Genomic DNA, 20,269 nt, shown 5'->3' with positions numbered 1-20,269 from the left:
AAATAGAAGTGCCATCATGCCTAGCTTAAAGACTTTCCACGTAAGCTGACATCTTCTGAGAGAAATAAGGAAAGGGAAAGCTCAGCATGCAGTGACCCTGTCACTATGGCCAAGGGAAGAGGGACAGATCCTGCAGGGGGAGTAGAGCTTTATAGCTACAAAGGGTTATGTAGTTTCACCTTTGGATCAGCCACCCTAGTTTCTAGAACTCTTTGCCAAAGAAAGAAAACTAAATACACAGGCCATCTGTTATAAACATATGTTGTTGGCATATTAGTAAAAAACTGGAAACAGTTAAGAGAACTGGCTGCTCTTCCAGAAGATTCAGGTTTCATTTACAGAACCCACACGGCTGCACACACCGTCTGTAATTCCAGCTCCAGGGGAAACTCACTACCCTCTTCTGGCCTCTGCAGGCATTGCATACATATAGTTCATAGACATATATACAGACAACCTCCACACACACACCCCCACACACACTCACACACTCTCTCTCTCTCTCCCATGCATGCACATATGCACATAAAGGACTGGAAACACCCATGACACTATCTACGTGGTTGAAAACACCATGGATGGTATACTGCTCAATGTAAAGAAAATGGGAACACCTGTCTATTTTCATCACTTTGCAGCTAGCTCCCAGATACATAAAATGAAAAAAACACAAGTGGGAAAACACCTGTGTGGTGTAGACTGTATTTAGTAAGAAAAGGAGATGATTATAGGCCAATGGAGAGCCAGTAAGAATTTATCTGTGCTGCTGGGCAGTGTTGGCACATACTTAAAATCTCAGTATTCAGGAGACAGAGACAGGGGGATCTCTGTGACTTCAAGGCCAGTCTTGCTTACAGAGCTATTTCTAGGGGAGCCAGGGCTACAAAGAAAAATCCTGACTCAAACAAACAAACAAAAACCACGTGACTGAGAGTGTGTGTGTGTGTGTGTGTGTGTGTGTGTGTGTGTGTGTAAATAAATAAATTCAAAAAAAGGTTGCAGACTAAGGTGAATCCAGAAGAGGTAAAAATGACAGATTTTTATTATTTATTATTTACTTATTATTTTACTTATTTACATCCCAAATGTTGCCTCCTCCCTCCCCTTATCCTCTGAGAGGGTATTTCCCCTCCCACAAAATGACAGTTTTAAAACTTATATACTGGGGTTGGGGATTTAGCTCAGTGGTAGAGCGCTTGCCTAGCAAGTGCAAGGCCCTGGGTTCGGTCCCCAGCTCCGAAAAAAAGAACCAAAAAAAAAAAAAAATTTTTTTATAAGATTTATTTTTAAGTACACTGTAGCTGTCTTCAGACATAACAAAAGAGGGCATCAGATCTCATTACAGATGGTTATGAGTCACCATGTGGTTGCTGGGATTTGAACTCAGGACCTTTGGAAGAGCAGTCAGTGCTCTTAACCACTGAGCCATCTCAACAGCCCCTTAAATTTTTTAAAAATTGAGAATCATGGTGACTGATAGAATCCCCAAAATTTGAGTCCAAAATAATACCAATACATATCACAGAGTACCACAAAAAATTTTCATGACTTGGAGTGACAGTCACCTAACTATGCAAATTACCAAAAAGGAAACAAGAATCGGTCTGCAGTGCTGGCAAATGAATTATTATAGGAGTAGTATGTGCATGCTGTGGGTTTTAAAGCAAATGAATTATTATAGGAGTAGTATGTGCATGCTGTGGGTTTTATAGCAAATGAAGTGGCAATTTGGGACATGGAAAAAAAATAAAGAACTGGAACGTGCATGGTTGAACACATCCTTAATCCAGCAATTGGGAGGCAGAAACGCGTGGGTGGGATTCTAAGTGTTCCAGGCCAACCTGATCTACACAGCTAAGTTCCAGAACTAGGGCTTCACAGTGAGACTCTATCTCTTTAAAAAAAATAAAATAAAAAGGAAAACCATCATCTCCTATTGTGTTTTATTTAATCTAGAAACAATAACCAACCAGGTGGGAATAGCAAACCAGTCGGTCAGCGGAGGAATGAATGTTCCTTTAAAGGCAGCCTACCTGGAGAGTGCAAAGTGTGACCCAATAATGAAATGGGAAGACACAGGAAAGTCTACGTTGCTTACAACATAAAATGTTACAGAAAAGGTCTTGAAATCCTACCTGTTACCTTTGAAGGATTTGGGGGGAACGACCTCAGAGTTCAACAAACTGTTCAGAGTGAACAGGGTCAAACCCACAGACCTGTCCTTCCTTTCTACCTCTTGGTAACCGAACAACTGAGCAGGTGTCTCCTCAAACTCTCCTCAAAAGTTAAGCCAAAGTTGACTAAAAGGATCAGAATATCACTATTTTGCAAGCCCTAAGAAAATTGTCCCTGTAATAACTGCAGTAGTTTTACCTCAGGAGATAGGTGTCATGTGCTACCCCAAAGAAGACACAAGCTATTAATTAACAAAGCCCTGAATCTCGTTATGCCTTTAAGTTATCCAAACTCAAGACATGTGAGATGACACCTCTGCAGGTATGTATAGGATACACGACCTCATCTACCCAGCAAATAACTAATCAGGCAGAATACAAGGTAGACGGAAATACAAGAGAACACACAGATCTAACCTGGACTGGAATCTTTACAAACCATTTTGGCAGCAGTTGGGGGGAATCTGAAACTGGGTATCTGATGATATAGACCTGTTGCATTTGTAGAAGTGATAACGATGCTGTGGCTACTGAAACTCTACATTTTCTAGAAAGACCTAGAGGCACGAGGAAAGGCAGATGACGGGTACACAGGCAGACCACCTGTAGCTGATGCTTGCTGAAGCTGGTGAGGTGCTTGTTGTGACATGGTGGCACCTTGGGACTCAGTAGAAGCAGTTAGTGGAAACTCTGTCAGGGTTTGGCCCATCAACTCAGGACTCACAGTGAGGATCTTATTTTCCCACCATCACCCCTGGGAAGAAACATACCGCAAAGATGAGTGAAATGTCAGTGGTTAGGGCCTGTACACGGTGAAAGGAAGCAATAAGGGTGATGGGAAGGAAGCCATCAGCATCCATTTTCCGTCTCAGGAAGAAGTCTCGCTCTAAATTGTCCACGCTGAAGTAGTATTCACTAAGCGAGGGGAAAAAAGGTATCACTGAGGGCTACGGGTCTTCCCTGTTCCCTATTTGCCCCAGTACCCTCATATCCCTGTCCTCACTCTTCTGCTGTACAGCTTAAGGCAGCTGTTTTTCAACCCGTGGGTTGTGACACTCCAGGTGTGTGTGTGTGTGTGTGTGTGTGTGTGTGAGAGAGAGAGAGAGAGAGAGAGAGAGAGAGAGACTGACTTTCACAAGGGTTGCCTAAGACCATTAACCATTAAAGAACATATATATTGACATTATGATTCATTACAGTAGCAAAACTGCAGGTATAAAGTAGCAACAAGAATAATTTATGATGGGGAGTCACCCTAACATGAAAAACTGTATTAAAGATTCCCAGCATTAGAAAAGTTTGAAAACCACTGGCTTAAAGGATGAAAAGAAATGCTGTGCTTTGAGTCAAATCACCCTATCTTTCAGCTATTGGAGGCGAGCCCAACAAACTGATCCTCCTTTGGAACTCAGTTCCAACACTATTCTGCTACTAAAACAGTAGCCCTCTAACTATAACACTACCCACTTCCTTTTATAGGTTCTCCCCTGGTCTGTGAGCCAGCACTTAAGTATAAATAAGAGCAAAATATAATAGCCAGCCAGAAACAGTTTTTTTTTTTTTTTTGGTTCTTTTTTTCAGAGCTGGGGACCGAACCCAGGGCCTTGCGCTTCCTAGGCAAGCGCTCTACCGCTGAGCTAAATCCCCAACCCCCAGAAACAGTTTTAACACTGTGCTAACACTGTTACTTACTAGCCATGACTTTGGATGGGTTACTGGCCTGCTTGTTCCCCTATAAAATAGGGTCAGGAGATCCAGCTCATATAAGTCCAGCATGCAAAAGTTATAGGATAGGATAAGAACACAACCTATATACTTGGAAGACTCTGGCCACAGTGATGGTTAAAGGAGATGCTTGACAGCATCTACCGTGCTGCTGACAAGCTGCTTCATAATCATGGGAACACAGAAGGGACAGGCTGCTTGCCTGTTGGTGGCAATCTCTACTTTTTTTTAATGTAAATGTGGTTTTAGTCTGTAATGCACAGAATTCTGTGAGAAAAGTAGAGAAAGCCATCTTTCACGGCTTCAGTGGGGCTACTATAATGGTCATGTATTAGACCCTGCTCTGGGCCCCATTCCAGCATGGCCCCAGAAAAGCTTGCACACTCACATCTGGCGCTTGATATAATCCTTGAGCAGCTCCTGGTCCACACTGTAAATCTCAGTGCTGCTGACATTGTCAAAGTAGTAAGTGATGTTGTTCATATACTTGGGGGTGCGGGACCCCTCTGTACCATCAAACTTTCGGTAGCCAAACTGGTAGTCAAAGTGGGCTACAGGAGACATGGGCATCATTAGAAAGAGAGAAGGATCTCGCCTACTACCCATGCCGCACTCCCTGGGATATCCCGGAGCCCAAAGGGGCCTCACGTACTTCGAGTGCCACCCCGTCCACGGCCCCGTCCACGACCACGCCCCCGTCCACGGCCACGGAAGGAAGCCCGAGCCCCACCAGCCCCATCACTCTTCACACTCGATGTCTCATCCTGGTCGTGCCATGCAGGCTCTGGTTTGGTCTCTGGTTGCCAGGCTGGGGTAGGTGGGGCCACAGATACAGGCATGTAGGTGGCAGGTTCAGATCCTATAGTAGTAAAAGTAACACAAGGTAAATCCTGAGAGTATCCTCCTCATTAGACTCTCCATAGCAGACAGTACATACCTTTGATCTCTCCTCGGATAGCAGGTGTATGTCTTGGTTCCTGTGGGCGAGTGGGACGTGAGGCCAATTTCTCTCTGGGTACTTCAGGCTTCATGTCTATTTGCAACGGAACCCACTTGTGTTTGTTCCCTGAGGGACGGCATAAGCATGTCAGAGAGGCATGGCAGGCCCCTCAGACATGGCTTTTTCCTTCCCCCTAAATTCTAGTTCAACTACCCATCTGGTAGCCATAGGCATGTCCTTTTCAAACACCAGACCTCTTTTTTGTTGTTATAAATCTCTAAAATAAGGAGATCAGAGGTTCCAGATGTAAGAATCACTTTCTGGAAACCTGAATAAAAACTAACTTTCTAGGCTCCCTTCACACATGTGACACATCACTGCCTGTGACAACCTTGTGGGGCCATTCTAGGTGGAGTGAGCAGGAACAAGGGAGCCACCTTGGATGGAGAGGCTGCTGTGCTTAATGAGTTAAGAGTTGCCACCTCAAGCCTGGCCTGCAGACACAGAATAGGTCTCGGAGAGAAAGCAGTCAAGCCTGTATCATTTCAACAGGTTTAAGAAACTCTTAGAGCAATATAAAAGCCCGTATAAGAGAAGATGCACTAAGGCTGAGCAAAAGCTGCTCCAAGCAGTCAGTCACCCCCTGGCCTGAAGTTCCTCCAGCAGGTCAGGCTTATGTCATTTCAAAGTTCTGAAAGGTACACCTCCCGGGTCCTGGCCAAGCCACTTACCTTTCTTCTTCTGCCCGCCTCGCTGGCAGTCCTCATCCCCATTCTTTTCCTCCCCCGATTCATCCGACTTTGTTTTTGGGCTCTCCTTACTATCACTTCCATCTCCTTTCTCCTGCTCCTTCATGTCCTTCTTGGGTGGCAGCTTACGGGCAGGCTGAGGCTTGTGGGACTGTGGCTACAAGAGGCAAGGAAACATGTGGTCACTGGGGAAGTATAAGGACAGGCTACACTAGATACATCCTAAGGTCTAGCTTTCATACTCAGACAACACCACTACAAAACACGACCATACCAGCTATGGAAGAACAACTGATTGTTCTAGCTACCCAAATCTGTGGGATAGAAAAGATGCTGGCCTGTCTGTACCAAAACCTCTACCATAAGGGACCCACTGGGGCAGTCACTAGCTCAGAACAAAAGTGATGAGTGGAACTGAACTGACCAAGAAAGAGTCTCTTCTGCTAGAATCTAGGGGAGCTAAGTATACCTCCCCAAACTGGAGTCAGTGCCTCAACTGATACCTCTTTTTTCAATTACTCATAGAAAAATGTGGCTCAGTAATGGAAAAATATGGGCTTTGGAAAACTGTAACACAGTTGTTTCCTAAACCCGCTGAGCCACCACTGGAAGGCAAAAAAGAACAGTGCCTGGCACCCCTGAAACCAGGCAAAGGCTCACATGATGGTAATTCCTAATTATTTCATTCCTGTCCATCTTAAATAACTACTCTTCATTTGTTGAGAATTGAAGGGGGTTGGGAGTCCTATGTCTCAAAGGATGGCCTTGAACTCTTGGACTGAGTATAGTCATCCTTCTTTATCCTTTTGAGTAGCTGGGATTTCAGAAGTATACATACTATTGTGCTCACCGACCACTCCTTTTCAAAAATCAAGAAAGGTGGTGTTTATGGCTCTTGGTCAAAAACCAACTAAGTCAGTATGAAGAGTACTTGAACCTGCCAACCCCTCCTCACTCACCTGCACACTTTTGTGGGCTATTTCTCCAGGTGTAGGCCAGTTGATTGCATCTCCAAAGTCACCAACCTGCAAGGTATCGTCTATGAAGGCCTTGGGGTTACTCTGCCTGCCATTTTGCTCCACACCCAAGCTCTAGCTCTTTTTAGAGATAGGGACACAACAGTGTGTGCACTCAGACACCATGCAATGGCACCCATAAAGGCTTCCATGCTCTTAGAGAAGGGCCCGAAGTGCTTATGAGAACAAGAATAATGAGCGCCCACAGGGACACTCCCCGGTCTTTACCTTGCTGCCCTTACGCTGTTTGGGAGCAGCTGCCCTCACCACCTTGGCCGGAGCAGAAGGTTCTGTGGGAACAAAGAGAAAGAATCAGCTGTCAGAGCCTATGTCATTACCATGCCCATCCCACCATGCACCTACAGGTTCCCAAAGGAGCCACAGCAGAAAGGGCAACAATATAAACTGGCAGCCTAGCCACCAAGCTGCTCAACACTGAAGTGGGAAAACCCTTAGAGTCTAAGTCTGTATTTTTTATGAGTTATCAACTGAGTCTCAAGGTCCATAACCAAGTCTACACTGTAACTCAGAGCTCCAAATCTATAGGCAAAACCTGTAAGGAGATTGAGTCTTCTGTATACTTCTGCAAGCCCAAAGAAAATAAAGCTAAACATGTGAATGGACACGTCCAGGGCCATACCAAGGCCTGCTGTGTCCTCGCTGACATGTAGTTGAAGTAAGAACTACCTTTTCTGTTCCTAAAGAAAAGGCATACTCCGATTTGACTCTAAAGTTCAATTTTGTGAGACAACATTTCCCAGTGTAGCCCTGACTGGCTTGGAACTTGTCAGCAGATCAGACTGCTGAACTCATAGAGATCTCCCCCCGACACATCCTTTGCCTCCCAAGCATGCCACCATACCTGGCCAGTTTCATCTTTTAGATTGAACCCCAATAATACAAGTGAGACAAGAGCTATACACAATTTCAACTCCAACAGTACTAAAATCACCGAATTTCAATTCATCCACTTTCACAATAGCCATTAGAATATACTGGTCTTTGGTTATGTGGAGATAGACACATAGAAGATGATGACTTCATCTGTTTTCTATAGAACAGAGGAGCGTGTATGTAATCATGCATCTGTGGGGCATATATTTAACTTTTCTACAAAGACGAAGATGGCTTTTAAGGAACAGAGTACGCAAGTCTAGAAGAAGTGGCTCTGGTTAGTTTGGTCCTGAAAACCAAGGGTGTCTTGTCCCTCCTGCCTCTAGAGATCCACGGGAAGAAACACAACCTGAGATTCTGCTCACTCACTTTAGCTTGTACTTCCCTCCTCTGCCATGTCAGGTCAGGAACTACCCTAGCCTCCAAGCACAGAAACCTGGCTGGCTGGCCTCACAAGGTTTTTCAACAGACTATGTCCTTTAATGAGAAGAAAGTGTCCTTGCCCAGTTCCTAAGGGTGAAGCCAATTCATTCCTGGCTTCTGGCCGGTTACTGGAGCCACTGTCCCCTAATGGTGGACATAAGTCTTCTGATAGCTGGAGTTGTTGAGCCCACAGCAACCTCCAGGGCTGAGAAGCAGAAAACTAGAAAATCTCAGGTGCAAGAAAACCACTGTCCTTTGACCCCAGGTTGACCCAGATAAGCCATTGAACATTTAGTAGTTCCTTGACTGGTCTAAAGCTCCTCACACGAGCCGAGCAAGTGTGGTAGTAGATGCCTTTAATGCCAGCACTCAGGTGGCAGAGACAAAGGATCTCTGGAAATCTGAGGACAGCCTAATCTACAAAGTAAGTTCCAGGACACCCAGGGATATACCGACCATCTAACAACTAAACAGATCTTCATCCAATTCAGCCCAGGGCCTGGACAGTGGCCGCCCACCTGAGCTACAACTGGAGTCATTTCTTCATGTGCTCAACAGCATTGGTACATGCTAGCAGGAAAGCAAGCCCCAAAGCTAGTGACAAAGTTTACAACAAGAATTGTATGCACGCTGGGGATTTGGCTCAGTGGTAGAGCACTTGCCTAGCAACCGCAAGGCCCTGGGTTCGGTCCCCAGCTCTGGAAAAAAAAAGAAAGAAAGAAAGAAAGAATTCTATGCACAAGGACTGGAAGTAAGGTATACCGAAAATCATCTCTGAAAAGAGGGCAAAAGTTTCCAGACACTGGTCTTTTCAAGTCTCTTGGTCTGAGTAAAATATACCTTGCCTCGCCAGGAAATGGAGAATCAACTCTCACAAGCTGTCCTCGGATTTCCACAAGCATGCCCTGGTGCTCCCCCCAAAAAACAAACAAAATAAACAAACATAATAAAGCCTTTTAAAGCTATTTTCTCAAGCATTTTAAAAGAAGGGTCTTGCTCTGTAGCCCAAAAGCAGTCTCAAATTTCCAGCAATTCCCCTGCCACAGCCTACGAAGTGCTGGAATTCCAGATGTATATCCTTCCTAGTGGCCATCTTATTTCTTATAAAATCTCTCAAAACTGAACAGTACTAACTGAGATCACCCTGAGATCTCAGCAGAACATGGTCATGGACTGTAAGTTCTGTCTCCAGTACAGAGAGAAAGCTTAGAGGAGCCTCCTGCTTATTCCTATCTGAGCATCCACCTAAAGAGAGAGGAAAGTGATCTTATATCTGTCCTAAGTAGAGCTTGTTAGAAAGTTCCATCCCAGAGGGCTCTCTAACAAGAAGAACTATGCCATCCCCTTTTTTTCCCTGATCCTTGCTAGAGCCTCAGACTGCCTCCAAGCCAGCAGGACCCTGATGTCCACTCTGCACCAAGCCAAGTCAGCTCTCTAAACCTGCCTTCTAAAACCTGCAGCTGCCACCACTTACTACCCAAGCCAAGCTCAGGACACACCACTGTCACTTACATGAGAAAACAGTTCTAACCCCACTGTTTGCAGGCAGTAGGTAGACATGGAAAGGGTTTTCTAGGAACTAGAAGGCTTTATTCTCTTGCAAGAAACTCCATGGGAGGGGCTGGGGATTTAGCTCAGTGGTAGAGCGCTTACCTAGGAAACGCAAGGCACTGGGTTCGGTCCCCAGCTCTGAAAAAAAAGAACCAAAAAGAACAAAAAAAAAAAAAAAAAAAAAAAAAAAAAGAAACTCCATGGGTTCCCAGACATCCACTGGCAGTAGAAAAAGGCCCCTTCTTACTGGATTTGAGTGAAAGTCTCTCTTAACTCCTAACTGTCCTTTCTTACTGTAGTTTAGGGTCCATCTCTGTTTTTTTCCAATCAGACACCCCAGTCTGGGTTTATAGGGTCAGTATGAAATGGCAGGCTCAGGCTCTAGGATGGCTTCCTCCTCCATTAAGATTAGAGGCTACCAGGTACCTAAAAGAAGATGAAATTACCTTCTGTCTCAGAGGACCAAGTCCAGCGAAGGATTGATTCGTGTGTGAGTACACATGTGCATGCAAGTTTGTTAAACAAAAAGCACACAAACCTGGCGAGTGAGATGGCACAGTGGGTAAAAGTGCTTATACCACACCTGACACCTCAGCTCAACCCCCAAAACCCATGTTTTTGTTTGTTTTAATTAGTTTAGTTTTTTTCTCTGTGTAGCCCTGGACCAGACGAGCCTTGAACTCAGAGATCCACCTGTCTGTCTCCTGGATGCTGGGATTAAAGTTATATAACACCTCTGACCCATATGATTTAAGAAGAGAACTGATTCCTGTAACTATCCTCCACATGTATACACACACAAATAAAGAAATAAAGTAAGGGGCTGGAGAGATGACTCAGTGACTAAGAGCATCCGTTGCTCTTCCAGGACCCAAGTTCAATTCCCAACACCCACATGGAGGCTCAAAAAACAAACACCTAACTTTCTCTAAATCCAGGAAATCCAATACCTTCTTCTGGTCTCCATGGAAACTGAATATACATGGTATACAGAAATTCATACAGGCAAAACATTCATAAACATAAAATAAAAAATAAGAATTAAGATAGGCATAGTGGCACATGCCTTTAATCCCAGTACCCAGGAGGCAGAGAAAATCCAATCTCTGTGAGTTCAAGGTCAGCCTGGTCACCAAAGTGATTTCCAGGACAGTCAGGGCTGTTAGAAACCCTGTCTTGGGGCTGGGGATTTAGCTCAGTGGTAGAGCGCTTACCTAGGAAGCGCAAGGCCCTGGGTTCGGTCCCCAGCTCCGAAAAAAAGAACAAAAAAAAAAAAAAAAAAAAAAAAAAGAAACCCTGTCTTGAATAAAACAAATTAAAGCAAAAAGATTAAAATATTTAACAGAAAGCACATTAAAAAGTAAAAAGAAAAAACCTAAAGAAAGCAAAAGGGAAGCATACCTGGACTTTTTCCTGATGCTATCTATAAACTTTTTCACTCTGTTCAGATTTTGGGGTGGGGGGTGGGGGGTGGGGAAACTAGAGAAGTGGCTCAGCGGTTAAGAGCACTGACTGTACTTTCAGAGGTCCTGAGTTCAATTCCCAGCAACCACACGGTGGTTCATAACCATCTGTAATGAGATCCCATACCCTCTTCTGGTGTGTCTGAAGACAGCTACGGTGTACTTACATATAATAAATAAATCTTTAAAAAGGTTGTTTTTTTTTATTTATTTATTTTGTGTATGTGAGTACACTGTCCATGTCTTCAGACACATCAGAAGAGGACATCAGATCTCACTTCGGATGGTTGTGAGCCACCATGTGGTTGCTGGGATTTGAACTCAGGACCTCAGGAAGAGCAGTCAGTGCTCTTAACCGCTGAGCCATCTCTCCAGCCCACAAAGGTTGTTTTTTGAGTGGAGGACACAAGTCCATTATCGCAGAGGGAAGAAAGGACCAAAAGATAGTGGTTGGTGGTGGGTGCTGCAGGGCATTAGTGGGCTGTAGGGGGAAAGTCCCTTACGGTGCAGGACACATCAAAGAGTTATGTCTGTGAACCTCCACTTTCCAGTGTCCAGCTCTTTGCTCAAACACCTAGGAAAGAGATGATACTGTTAAGCATGTGGAATGAGCCTCTTGTCCAGACCTCTGTGAGAAGGGAGATAATACTGATGTCAGAGGCCCACTGATTTAAGTACAGAATGCCTAGCACACAGTAAAGACACTCAACAAATGTTAAATGTTACAATTTGAACACCCCAAAAAATCAGCATCTACCAATAGCCCTCACCCTCAGCAGTAAAAAAGACCACCAAACCATCTCTCCATGGGTAGATCACCGTTCCAGGTTTCTAAAGCAGCCTCAATTTCCACCTTAAAATACAAACCAGACATCCCCCAACACCTCAAACCTGTCTCCAAGGCAAAGGCTTGTGGCAAGGAGGCAACCACATCCTCATACTCCCCTCCCCAGGAAAGAAGAAAACCTTCAGGTTCTATAGTTTAAACAGGAAAATATGGGGAATTTACTACTAATTACTGAACCTGGTCCCTTACCACCACAGCTCTGGCATAAAGCTCTGCTTTGCTAGAGAGGAAGAAAAGCCTAGGGCTCCTTCCATTCAATTTCCAGCATTCAATTTTCCACTCAGGAAGAGGAAGAAAACCCAGGCCACTGGGAATCCTTCACTCCAGTGAAGGGGCTAAACCCATATACACCTGGTACAAAGGCTACCAATTATTCTTCTGTATTGTCCAGTTCTAGAAAGACCTAAGGTTGCTAACTTTTTTGTAACCTACTTTTTTGTAAGACTACCCACTGGGGCTGGAAGTGTCCTAGGTTAGTTGCATTGAGGGCTTGGTTCAACCACGCAAAAAGTACTTAAGGTTTTTGGTGAAGATGGTATGGAATAACCCAACCCAATAAGGCCATGACACGAAGAATGGGTAGGGGAAGAAAGGGTGGATTGAAATCAAGGACCAGTGCTAAAGGAGGGATGGGCTGGGCTCGTTAAGTGAGTGTCTGGGAAAAAGTGGGTGATCAGGCAGAATGGGGCCGAAGTGGGAGGCCCCAGATTTCCGTGGTGCTAGTAACAAGCTGAGTTTAGCAGGACTGCTGGACTTGGCTGTGAAGATTCCTAAACCAGCCAGGAATACCCCACCCCACCTCCAGCTGTGCCTCCCCCACCTGGACAAAATCAATGTCCTTTTGAGAGACCTCCAGAACATGAGTGAAACAAAGACCCTCTACTAGGCACTCTTAGGACACAGTACATGTTCAACTACCACAGTGACCTCTCTAGACAGCAGGAAGCAACAATGACTACTAGTTCTGTGCCTGGCCTCACTAGATCCCTGTGAGGTCCTGCCAACCTTTGGCCTTTGGTTTGAACCTTCCTAGGGGGTGGGAGTGGGGGTAGGGGTGGGGGTGCAGAACAAGCAGCCTAGATATTACTGGTTCTCAGAGGTCCTGAGGCTAGCCAGGCACCTATTCTATCAGATGTGTCATTGTGAGAGCACTGCCAAGTCACCTTGGCAACACCACCTTCCTTAGCTACACTAAAAGCTGATAGTCTATGTAGGTATAAGAGAAAAGGCAAAAAAGGCTAAAACCTCATCCCAAGCAGGGTTGTGAGCCTAGCTATAGTTACACATGACATGGATCTCACAATCTTTAAAGTCAAATAAGGTAGTTCCTTTCACTGGTCCCATTATTAAGAAAATCAAGACATATGTTTGAAGTATTTGCCAAGGTCAGAGTTGTCAAACAGCGGGGACAAAATCTGAAGTGTCCTGATTTTTAAGGTTAACCACCAGTAACCGGTGGAAAAGAAGCTAAGGACCACAAGGTCAAGTGGCGATGGCCTTGGATGCCTGCCAGTGACCTGATCACCCCCTAGACTCCCCCAGGTCCTCCACCCAGAAAGGCTCCTCAGCCAAATCTTGGACCAGAGCACAGGGTTCTTTCTGCCTTACCCCAGCCCAGACCTCTGACTATGGAAAGGCAGTAAAGCCATAGGAAGAGGGGGTGACACATCTGTGCCTCTCCCTCCCAAGGCAGCCTGGGTAGAGTCAAGTCAAAACCTAGAGATGGACAAGTTTGTCTTTGTCCCATCTCTACAAACCTAAGAAACTCCCCAACAGGTTTCTTACAGGGGAATAGATTAGCTTCCATACCTTCTATGTGCTCTCTGTCTGTGGCTTTGGCTGCCACGTCTCAAAGGCCTTCCTCTACCCTGTCCCTCCCACCCAGTCCCCAGGTCTGCAGATAAAACACAGGAGGGGCTGTGGGCAGGAGGAGGTGAGCTTCAGAAGGTCAGACTGTCTTGAAGCCCTGCAGAAAGGAAGAGGCAAGCCAATGTCCAGCTTGTGGTACAGTGCATCAGTCTACAAGCCTCAGGCAGAGGGCAAGCTAGGAAGCAGTCACATGATGTCTGCCAGGCCAGCCAAGCCCAAGAGACTATCTTTAGCTTGTGGTGACCCACACATTTGGTGTTCCCACTCCTGCCCAAACAGGGATCATGCAGCCCAATGATGGTGATGGCCACCCCGACAGCTGGTACCAGTCCCTGAAGTCCTACCCAAGAGGTGATTAATGATAAAAGGCTGAAACCCAGCTCCCTGATTGGCCTTTTCTGAAGAGCACACTGGACTCTAGTCAAATCAGCAACTACCACCTTCTGCTGCACACTGACTTATACAAAGACTGAGTAAGTATCTTCTACAGAGACACCACGGATTCCCTTCCAAAGGATACTACCAACTACCTTCTAGTTCCCAGCAAACAGAAGGAAGAGACTTGCTTTCATATAGGATATATGCTAAAGCAAAGTGGCTGATCCTTCCTTCACCATAGTACAGTCTCAGTACAGTCTCCTCAGGAGCCCTCTCCTCTACCACTCCCACAAAAAGTAGACCAGGTTCTAAATCAGCCTGTGGTGTTGGGGATTCCAAGGGCCCACTTACACCTGAAGTGCCTGCATCTGAAAACATCTCCCTCAGGCCGGAATGGGGAGCCATTATCACCACTAGCTCATACATCTTACAAGTGTCAAACCCAATAGTGTTTCACAATCAATTAAGAAAGTAGGTATCGGGGTTGGGGATTTAGCTCAGTGGTAGAGTGCTTGCCTAGGAAGCGCAAGGCCCTGGGTTCGGTCCCCAGCTCCGAAAAAAAGAACCAAAAAAAAAAAAAAAAAAAAGAAAAAAAGAAAAGAAAAGAAAGTAGGTATCACTATGAAGACAGTTAACTGACAAGGAAACCAAGGCTCAAAGAAGCTCACTCAACTAGTAGATAGCAGAGGTAGGACTAAAACCCAGGTAGTCTCTGTCCAACACATTCTGCCTCACAAGCTCACCATGGGTTTTTGGGCAAAACTACTGAGGACCCTACAAATACAGGTCCCCTTACAGTTTTTGTGTCAAAAACTTACTGTAAATACTGACCAAACATGATTACTTCTCAATTCTCTGGGATATGGTTAAGTGCCCTTTCACATTGCAACCAATCTAAGCACCAGGGCCAGCCAGTTGTGGCAAAGTGTGCAGTAGGTGAAACAGCACAGCAAATTCTCAAGCCATAGGCTTTAGTGTGAAGGCCACTAGACAGTACTATATACCACCATCAGATCTGCAGTGTTCCCCTTGCCCCAACACAGACTTACTGTTGCAAGAGCAAACTGCAAAGTTACACGCGTTGGTACTGTTTAGCTAAGTCACTGTTTATTGGAGGAAGGCTCTTTGAGATACTGGTTCAAGTAGCTCAAGCAGGTCTGAATTCTCACGCTTCTACCTCTATCTCCCAACTGCTAGAATTACAGATGAGTTCCACCTGTTAAATCTCATTCCTTTTCGGGGGGAGATGGGAGGTCAGGGAAGACAGGTTCTCACTATGTAGTTCTGGCTGGTCTGTAACTCACACCCACTTCATGAGTTCTAGGATGAAGGACTACCATGCATCACTATCCTTAGCTTCAACTTTCATTCCTGAAAACACTTCCATGAGTTCTATCTGTGGCTTCCTAGGTCACTTCCAAGCCCCAGCCTGTTTCACAGACAAAAGGGTCCTCTGCTGCAAGCTGGAGTCCATTGTCACTGTTCCCAAGATGATGCTACCCTAATACAGATAATTTCTGTCTGGTGACAACCAACTGCTTAGAGTACTACAAACTTTTTTTTTTTTTTTTTAAATCTTTGAAACAAGGTCTGAGAAATCGAGATGAGAACTGGAGAGATCAATGGCTACAGCCTTGTGGTGACACACTTTAATCCCAGCCATTTGGGATTAAAGAGGCAAGGGATCTCTCTGAGGGCAGCCTAGTCTACAAGTGAGTTCAGGAACAGTCAGGAGGACTACACAGAGAAACTCTGTCTCGAAAAAAATGCATGGCACGGCACATACATTTAGGCAAAACCCTCATACACATTAATAAAAAATAAGGGGAAGGGGGGAGCCCAGGCTGGTGTCAATTCTCCCAGTTTTAGTCTCTTAAGTACTGATAGTATGGGGCTGGAGAGATGGCTCAGTGGTTAAGAGCACCGACTGCTCTTCCCAAGGTCCTGAGTTCAAATCCCAGCAACCACATGGTGGCTCACAACCATCTGAAATGAGTCTGATGCCCTCTTCTGGTGTGTCTGAAGATAGCGACAGTGTAATCATAATATATAATAAATAAATAAAATGTTTAAAAAAAAAAAAGTACTGATAGTATATGGAAACCACTTGGAACTTATTTCTACTGCCCTAAGTCTCAAGCAGTTGACCGATAAACAGGCTTCTGTTCTGACTCTTGAAGAAATAACTTTTTACTGTTCTTATTACTGGAGTGAGTACATTGACACCTGACCCAACCTGTCCAACTAGAACTCAAGAGGAAATGAAAATACTCATGGTATCCTGAAGCATCTGCAGCTGTGAGCAACCTGGGGGTCATGTCAGCAGTGAATGCTATTGAGGTGGTACTCGGGACATAAAGTTGCACCTTCCCAATGTAGAACTCTTTCCTAAATTGGGAAAGCCAATACTTCTCCCCAGGAAGTTGTGTGCACCCACTCACAGGGTAGGGGAGCAGTCTCACAAGAACTGTTGTTCCCTGCGCCACTGACAGAGCTTATATTATATGCCTGCTTCCTCACATGCACCAAAATTGTGACCAAAAAGAACCTGTAGGTTTCAAAAAAAGGAGATGGGAATGCTTGAATGGAGAAAGCAACCCTGGCTCCTAGACACCACCAATCAGTGCTGAGTGCTATGCCAAGCAAGTTTGGGCAGTATGACTAAAAAAAGGGGGAGTTGGGGGGACAGAGCAATGACATATTGCCCTACCCAGAGTCTCCAGATCCTGTTCAAAGATGCCTTTGCTGCACACTAGTCCTTCTGCAGATGTGAAGGACTGCCTAGAGTGGCCAGATCATCTCTAATTCAACAGGAAAGCAGGAAGCTCACAAGTCTGAAGCCAACATGAGCTACCACAGCAAGTCTGGAGCTAGCTTAAGCTACAGTGAAACCCATGACTCCAAAAAAAAAAAAAAAAAGAAAGGTGGAGGGGGATCTGACTCCCATCTCAAACCAATCCCACCAACCATGTACCTACCACTGGGTTAAAGGCATAGACTTTGATATCCATCTTTGAATATGCTAACCGACAGCCACCATTAACACACACACAAGGCCTGGGCAGATAGGTCAAAACTCAAAACTAATACAACTCATGTACCCATAACATGGTAAGCTTTAAGTGAGCAACATATCACCAATGACTGATAAACTCAGGCACACGGGCCAAGCAGGCAGCTCATTGAGACTGAATGATATTCACTCACAGTTCTGTTACTGTGAAATAAGCTCAGGGGCCACAGCAGCTCTTTTTCTTATCTTTGAGCAATTCTCACATTTTTCAGGACCCAAAAAAGTGGCAAACAGGAAAAGTGTGGCTAGCAGACAGCACACTGAAGACACCCAGTTAAATCTGAATGTAGGATAGGCACTGAGAATTGTTAAATTATGTCCTATATAATACTCGGGACAAACAAATTACTTTTAACATTCAGTTATCTGAAGCCCAAACTTAAACTGGTGTTCAATGTTATTTGCTAATCCTGGCTTCCACAAGGGTCAGGAGGTGAGGACCATGGCCTCCTGTCCAAACTCAAAAGTGGTTGGACACTTGGCAAGAACACCCATTACTGCGAGGGTGGGTGGTGGTCTACAATCCTTCCAGACTTCCCTCTCTATGGTTTTTTTTTTTTCCCCCGGAGCTGGGGACCGAACTCAGGGCCTTGCGCTTCCTAGGTAAGCGCTCTACCACTGAGCCAAATCCCCAGCCCCCTCTCTATGGTTTTTTACTTTACACATTGATTATCTCAAAAGCACTCATCTTCCTTTGAAACTAAAGACCTTGTAGGCCCTAGTTTCAAGTGTGGAAGAATTACCATCTGAGAAGTTTTATCAGCATGTAGATTCTTCATTCTACTCTCTAGAACTTTCTGCTCAGAATGGTGGGAACAAGAATCTGCTGGGTAGGGCTGGAGAGATGGCTCAGTGGTTATGAACACTGACTGCTTTTCCAGAGGTCCTGAGTTCAATTTCCAGCAAGCACATGGTGGCTCATGACCATCTGTAATGCCAGCATATTATTTTTAATGTCTCCAAAGAACTTCAAGCTTCAAGCTCAAGCCTGGAGGTGTTTTGTTGTCACTGTCTGTCATCTGCTTTGAGACAGATTCTTACAATGCAGCCCTGACTATCCTGGAGCATACTGTGTAGACCAGGATGACCTGAACTCCCAACTCCCAGAGATCCTCTTGCCTCTGCTTCCTGAGTGCTGAGACTGAAGTGTGTACTGCCATACCCTGATATGCCTTCAAGTCTTATAGGAAATGAGGCCACTCACCAGAAATCATCTCTGTTGTCTGTTGGGGGAAAGGGGTGGGGTGGCTCTCAGATGGGTAGGCAGAGTCAAAGTTCTTGTTATCCCAAGAGCAATTCCCCATGACCTACTACTACACAGCAAGTTCTTGGGTTCAAACAAAAAACAAATCCCTAGAGATTTTTGCCTCCAGAGGCAAAATTAAGACAGATGGTGCAAAAAGCTGAAAAGCCCACAGATCAAAATGTTTAAAAAAAAAAAAAAAAAAAGAGGCAGGAAATGGGAAGGTGAAAAGCCAGGCAGGATGTGCATTTAGGCCCTGAGAACTGAAGGATGTTACCTTTTCTTCTTTCCTTACCTTTAATGACCAGGGTAAGTACTTCCTCACCTATCACCACCACATCTATCTCACTAGAATACATCTCCATATACTGAGACACAACTTTCCAGACTTGTCTCAATAGTGAACTGGACCATGGATGTGGCTCAGTGATAAATCCCTCACCCAATACTCCTCTAAGGCTCTAGACTGAGTTTGCCAGCAAACTGTTTTTGAGATTCCAGGTCTGGTCCCCCAGTTCAGCATGAGACTTTAAAAGTTAGCCTACCTGTGACTGGCTCAAGCTACTACTTGGTCCTGCTGCTCTAAAGAATCTCAGGCTCGGGGTTGGGGATTTGGCTCAGTGGCAGAGCGCTTGCACAGGAAGCGCAAGGCCCTGGGTTCGGTCCCCAGCTCCGAAAAAAAAGAACCAAAAAAAAAAAAAAAAGAATCTCAGGCTCGGGGCCGAGCTAGTGGCTGGGTTTGTTGAAGGACATCGGCTGCAGAGTTTGTGATTCGGACGAAGAAGATTGAAGTCATGGCTGGTCCAGAAAGTGATGGCCAATTCCAGTTCACTGGTATTAAAAAATATTTCAACTCTTATACCCTCACAGGTAGAATGAATTGTGTCCTGGCCACATATGGAGGCATTGCTTTGTTGGTCCTATACTTTAAGTTAAGGCCTAAAAAAACCGCAGCTGTGAAAGCAACATAAATGGATTTTGAAATGTCTGGCCTCATCTGTTAAGTCCCATGCCTGAAGAAGCTGATGTGAACTCATCATGTAATACTCAATTTGTACAATAAATTATGAACCTGGGGGGAAAAAAAAAAAGAATCTCAGGCTCAAGGAAAGTCTGGGCTGGAGAGATGGCTCATTGGTTAAGAGCTCTGACTGCTCTGCCAGAGGTCCTGAGTTCAAATCCCAGCAACCATATGGTGGCTCACAACCATCTGTAATGAGATCTATTGCCCTCTGGTGTGTCTGAAGACAGCTACAGTGTACTCCTATACATAAAATACATAAATAAATCTTTTTTTTTTTTTAAGGAAAGAAAAGGGAAAAAAAAAAGGCCTGGGGCCTCTGTCTGTCATAGGCAGAAAGGCAGCTACCACCAATGTGAGTGCTTATAACTCCTGTCAGCAATGAATGAGCAGTATTCTCTCCAGTATGAGCATATGATGTGCTGGGTACTGTGAAAAGGTGACAGGCCACAAATAGGAACTGGTATGAGCTGACAAAGCTGACAAGAGGATCAGGGCTGTCTCCATCCAAGGATCACTCTGCCCTAAAACAAGACTTACAACTCCAGGCTTGGGCTCTTCCCAAGAGATGAAAACCCAGGAAGAACAAACTTGAGAGATCCAAGCCAAGTACTCTGAAGACCTGGATAGTGGTTGACAAGCTGCTCAGTACTGATTCATCCTACATCACCTGTCCCAGCCACCAGCAGGACAAAGTAGCTGGTCAACCACCACAGCCTTGAGCAACATGACAAAAAAAAAAGCTCCAAGGAGAGCAGAACAAGCCAATTCCTGACCCCTGGATGCAGTGAGAGGTTGAATCTCTTAAAAACCCAGTTGTGTGAGTATGTTTTTGTTTTAATCCCAGGTGTAGGACATAGATTTGCTTCAGTTTGTCCAAGCATTAGCTATGACTGTCTCATG

General features: G+C 45.0%; 2 protein-coding genes across 3 annotated transcripts in view; one reads left to right on the top strand and one right to left on the bottom strand.

The window, feature by feature from the left end:
* Positions 1–20,269, bottom strand: part of Larp1 (La ribonucleoprotein 1, translational regulator) — a 54,984-nt gene that overhangs the window by 15,263 nt on the left and 19,452 nt on the right. For both annotated transcript variants that reach the window (NM_001427639.1, XM_039087207.2), the window contains 7 exon segments: positions 2,945–3,089; positions 4,288–4,450; positions 4,552–4,758; positions 4,837–4,965; positions 5,571–5,745; positions 6,548–6,613; positions 6,833–6,894. In NM_001427639.1, the coding sequence (NP_001414568.1) occupies positions 2,945–3,089; positions 4,288–4,450; positions 4,552–4,758; positions 4,837–4,965; positions 5,571–5,745; positions 6,548–6,613; positions 6,833–6,894 (947 nt within the window).
* On the top strand, positions 19,067–19,436 carry Atp5mkl1 (ATP synthase membrane subunit K like 1). The gene has a single exon (XM_039087214.2). The coding sequence runs from the start codon at positions 19,140–19,142 to the stop codon at positions 19,314–19,316; it is 177 nt and encodes a 58-aa protein (XP_038943142.1). The 5' UTR covers positions 19,067–19,139; the 3' UTR covers positions 19,317–19,436.

The sequence above is a fragment of the Rattus norvegicus genome, chromosome 10 (genome assembly GCF_036323735.1).
Source record: "Rattus norvegicus strain BN/NHsdMcwi chromosome 10, GRCr8, whole genome shotgun sequence".
Classification (NCBI taxonomy): Eukaryota; Metazoa; Chordata; class Mammalia; order Rodentia; family Muridae; genus Rattus; species Rattus norvegicus.
The sequence above is the reverse complement of the archived record's forward strand: the minus strand, read 5'-3'. Positions and strand labels throughout refer to the sequence as shown.

What these genes read in the sequence shown, in the direction of transcription:
- Atp5mkl1 (XM_039087214.2), top strand. Translation starts at nt 19,140, where the DNA reads ATGGCTGGTCCAGAAAGTGATGGCCAATTCCAGTTCACTGGTATTAAA.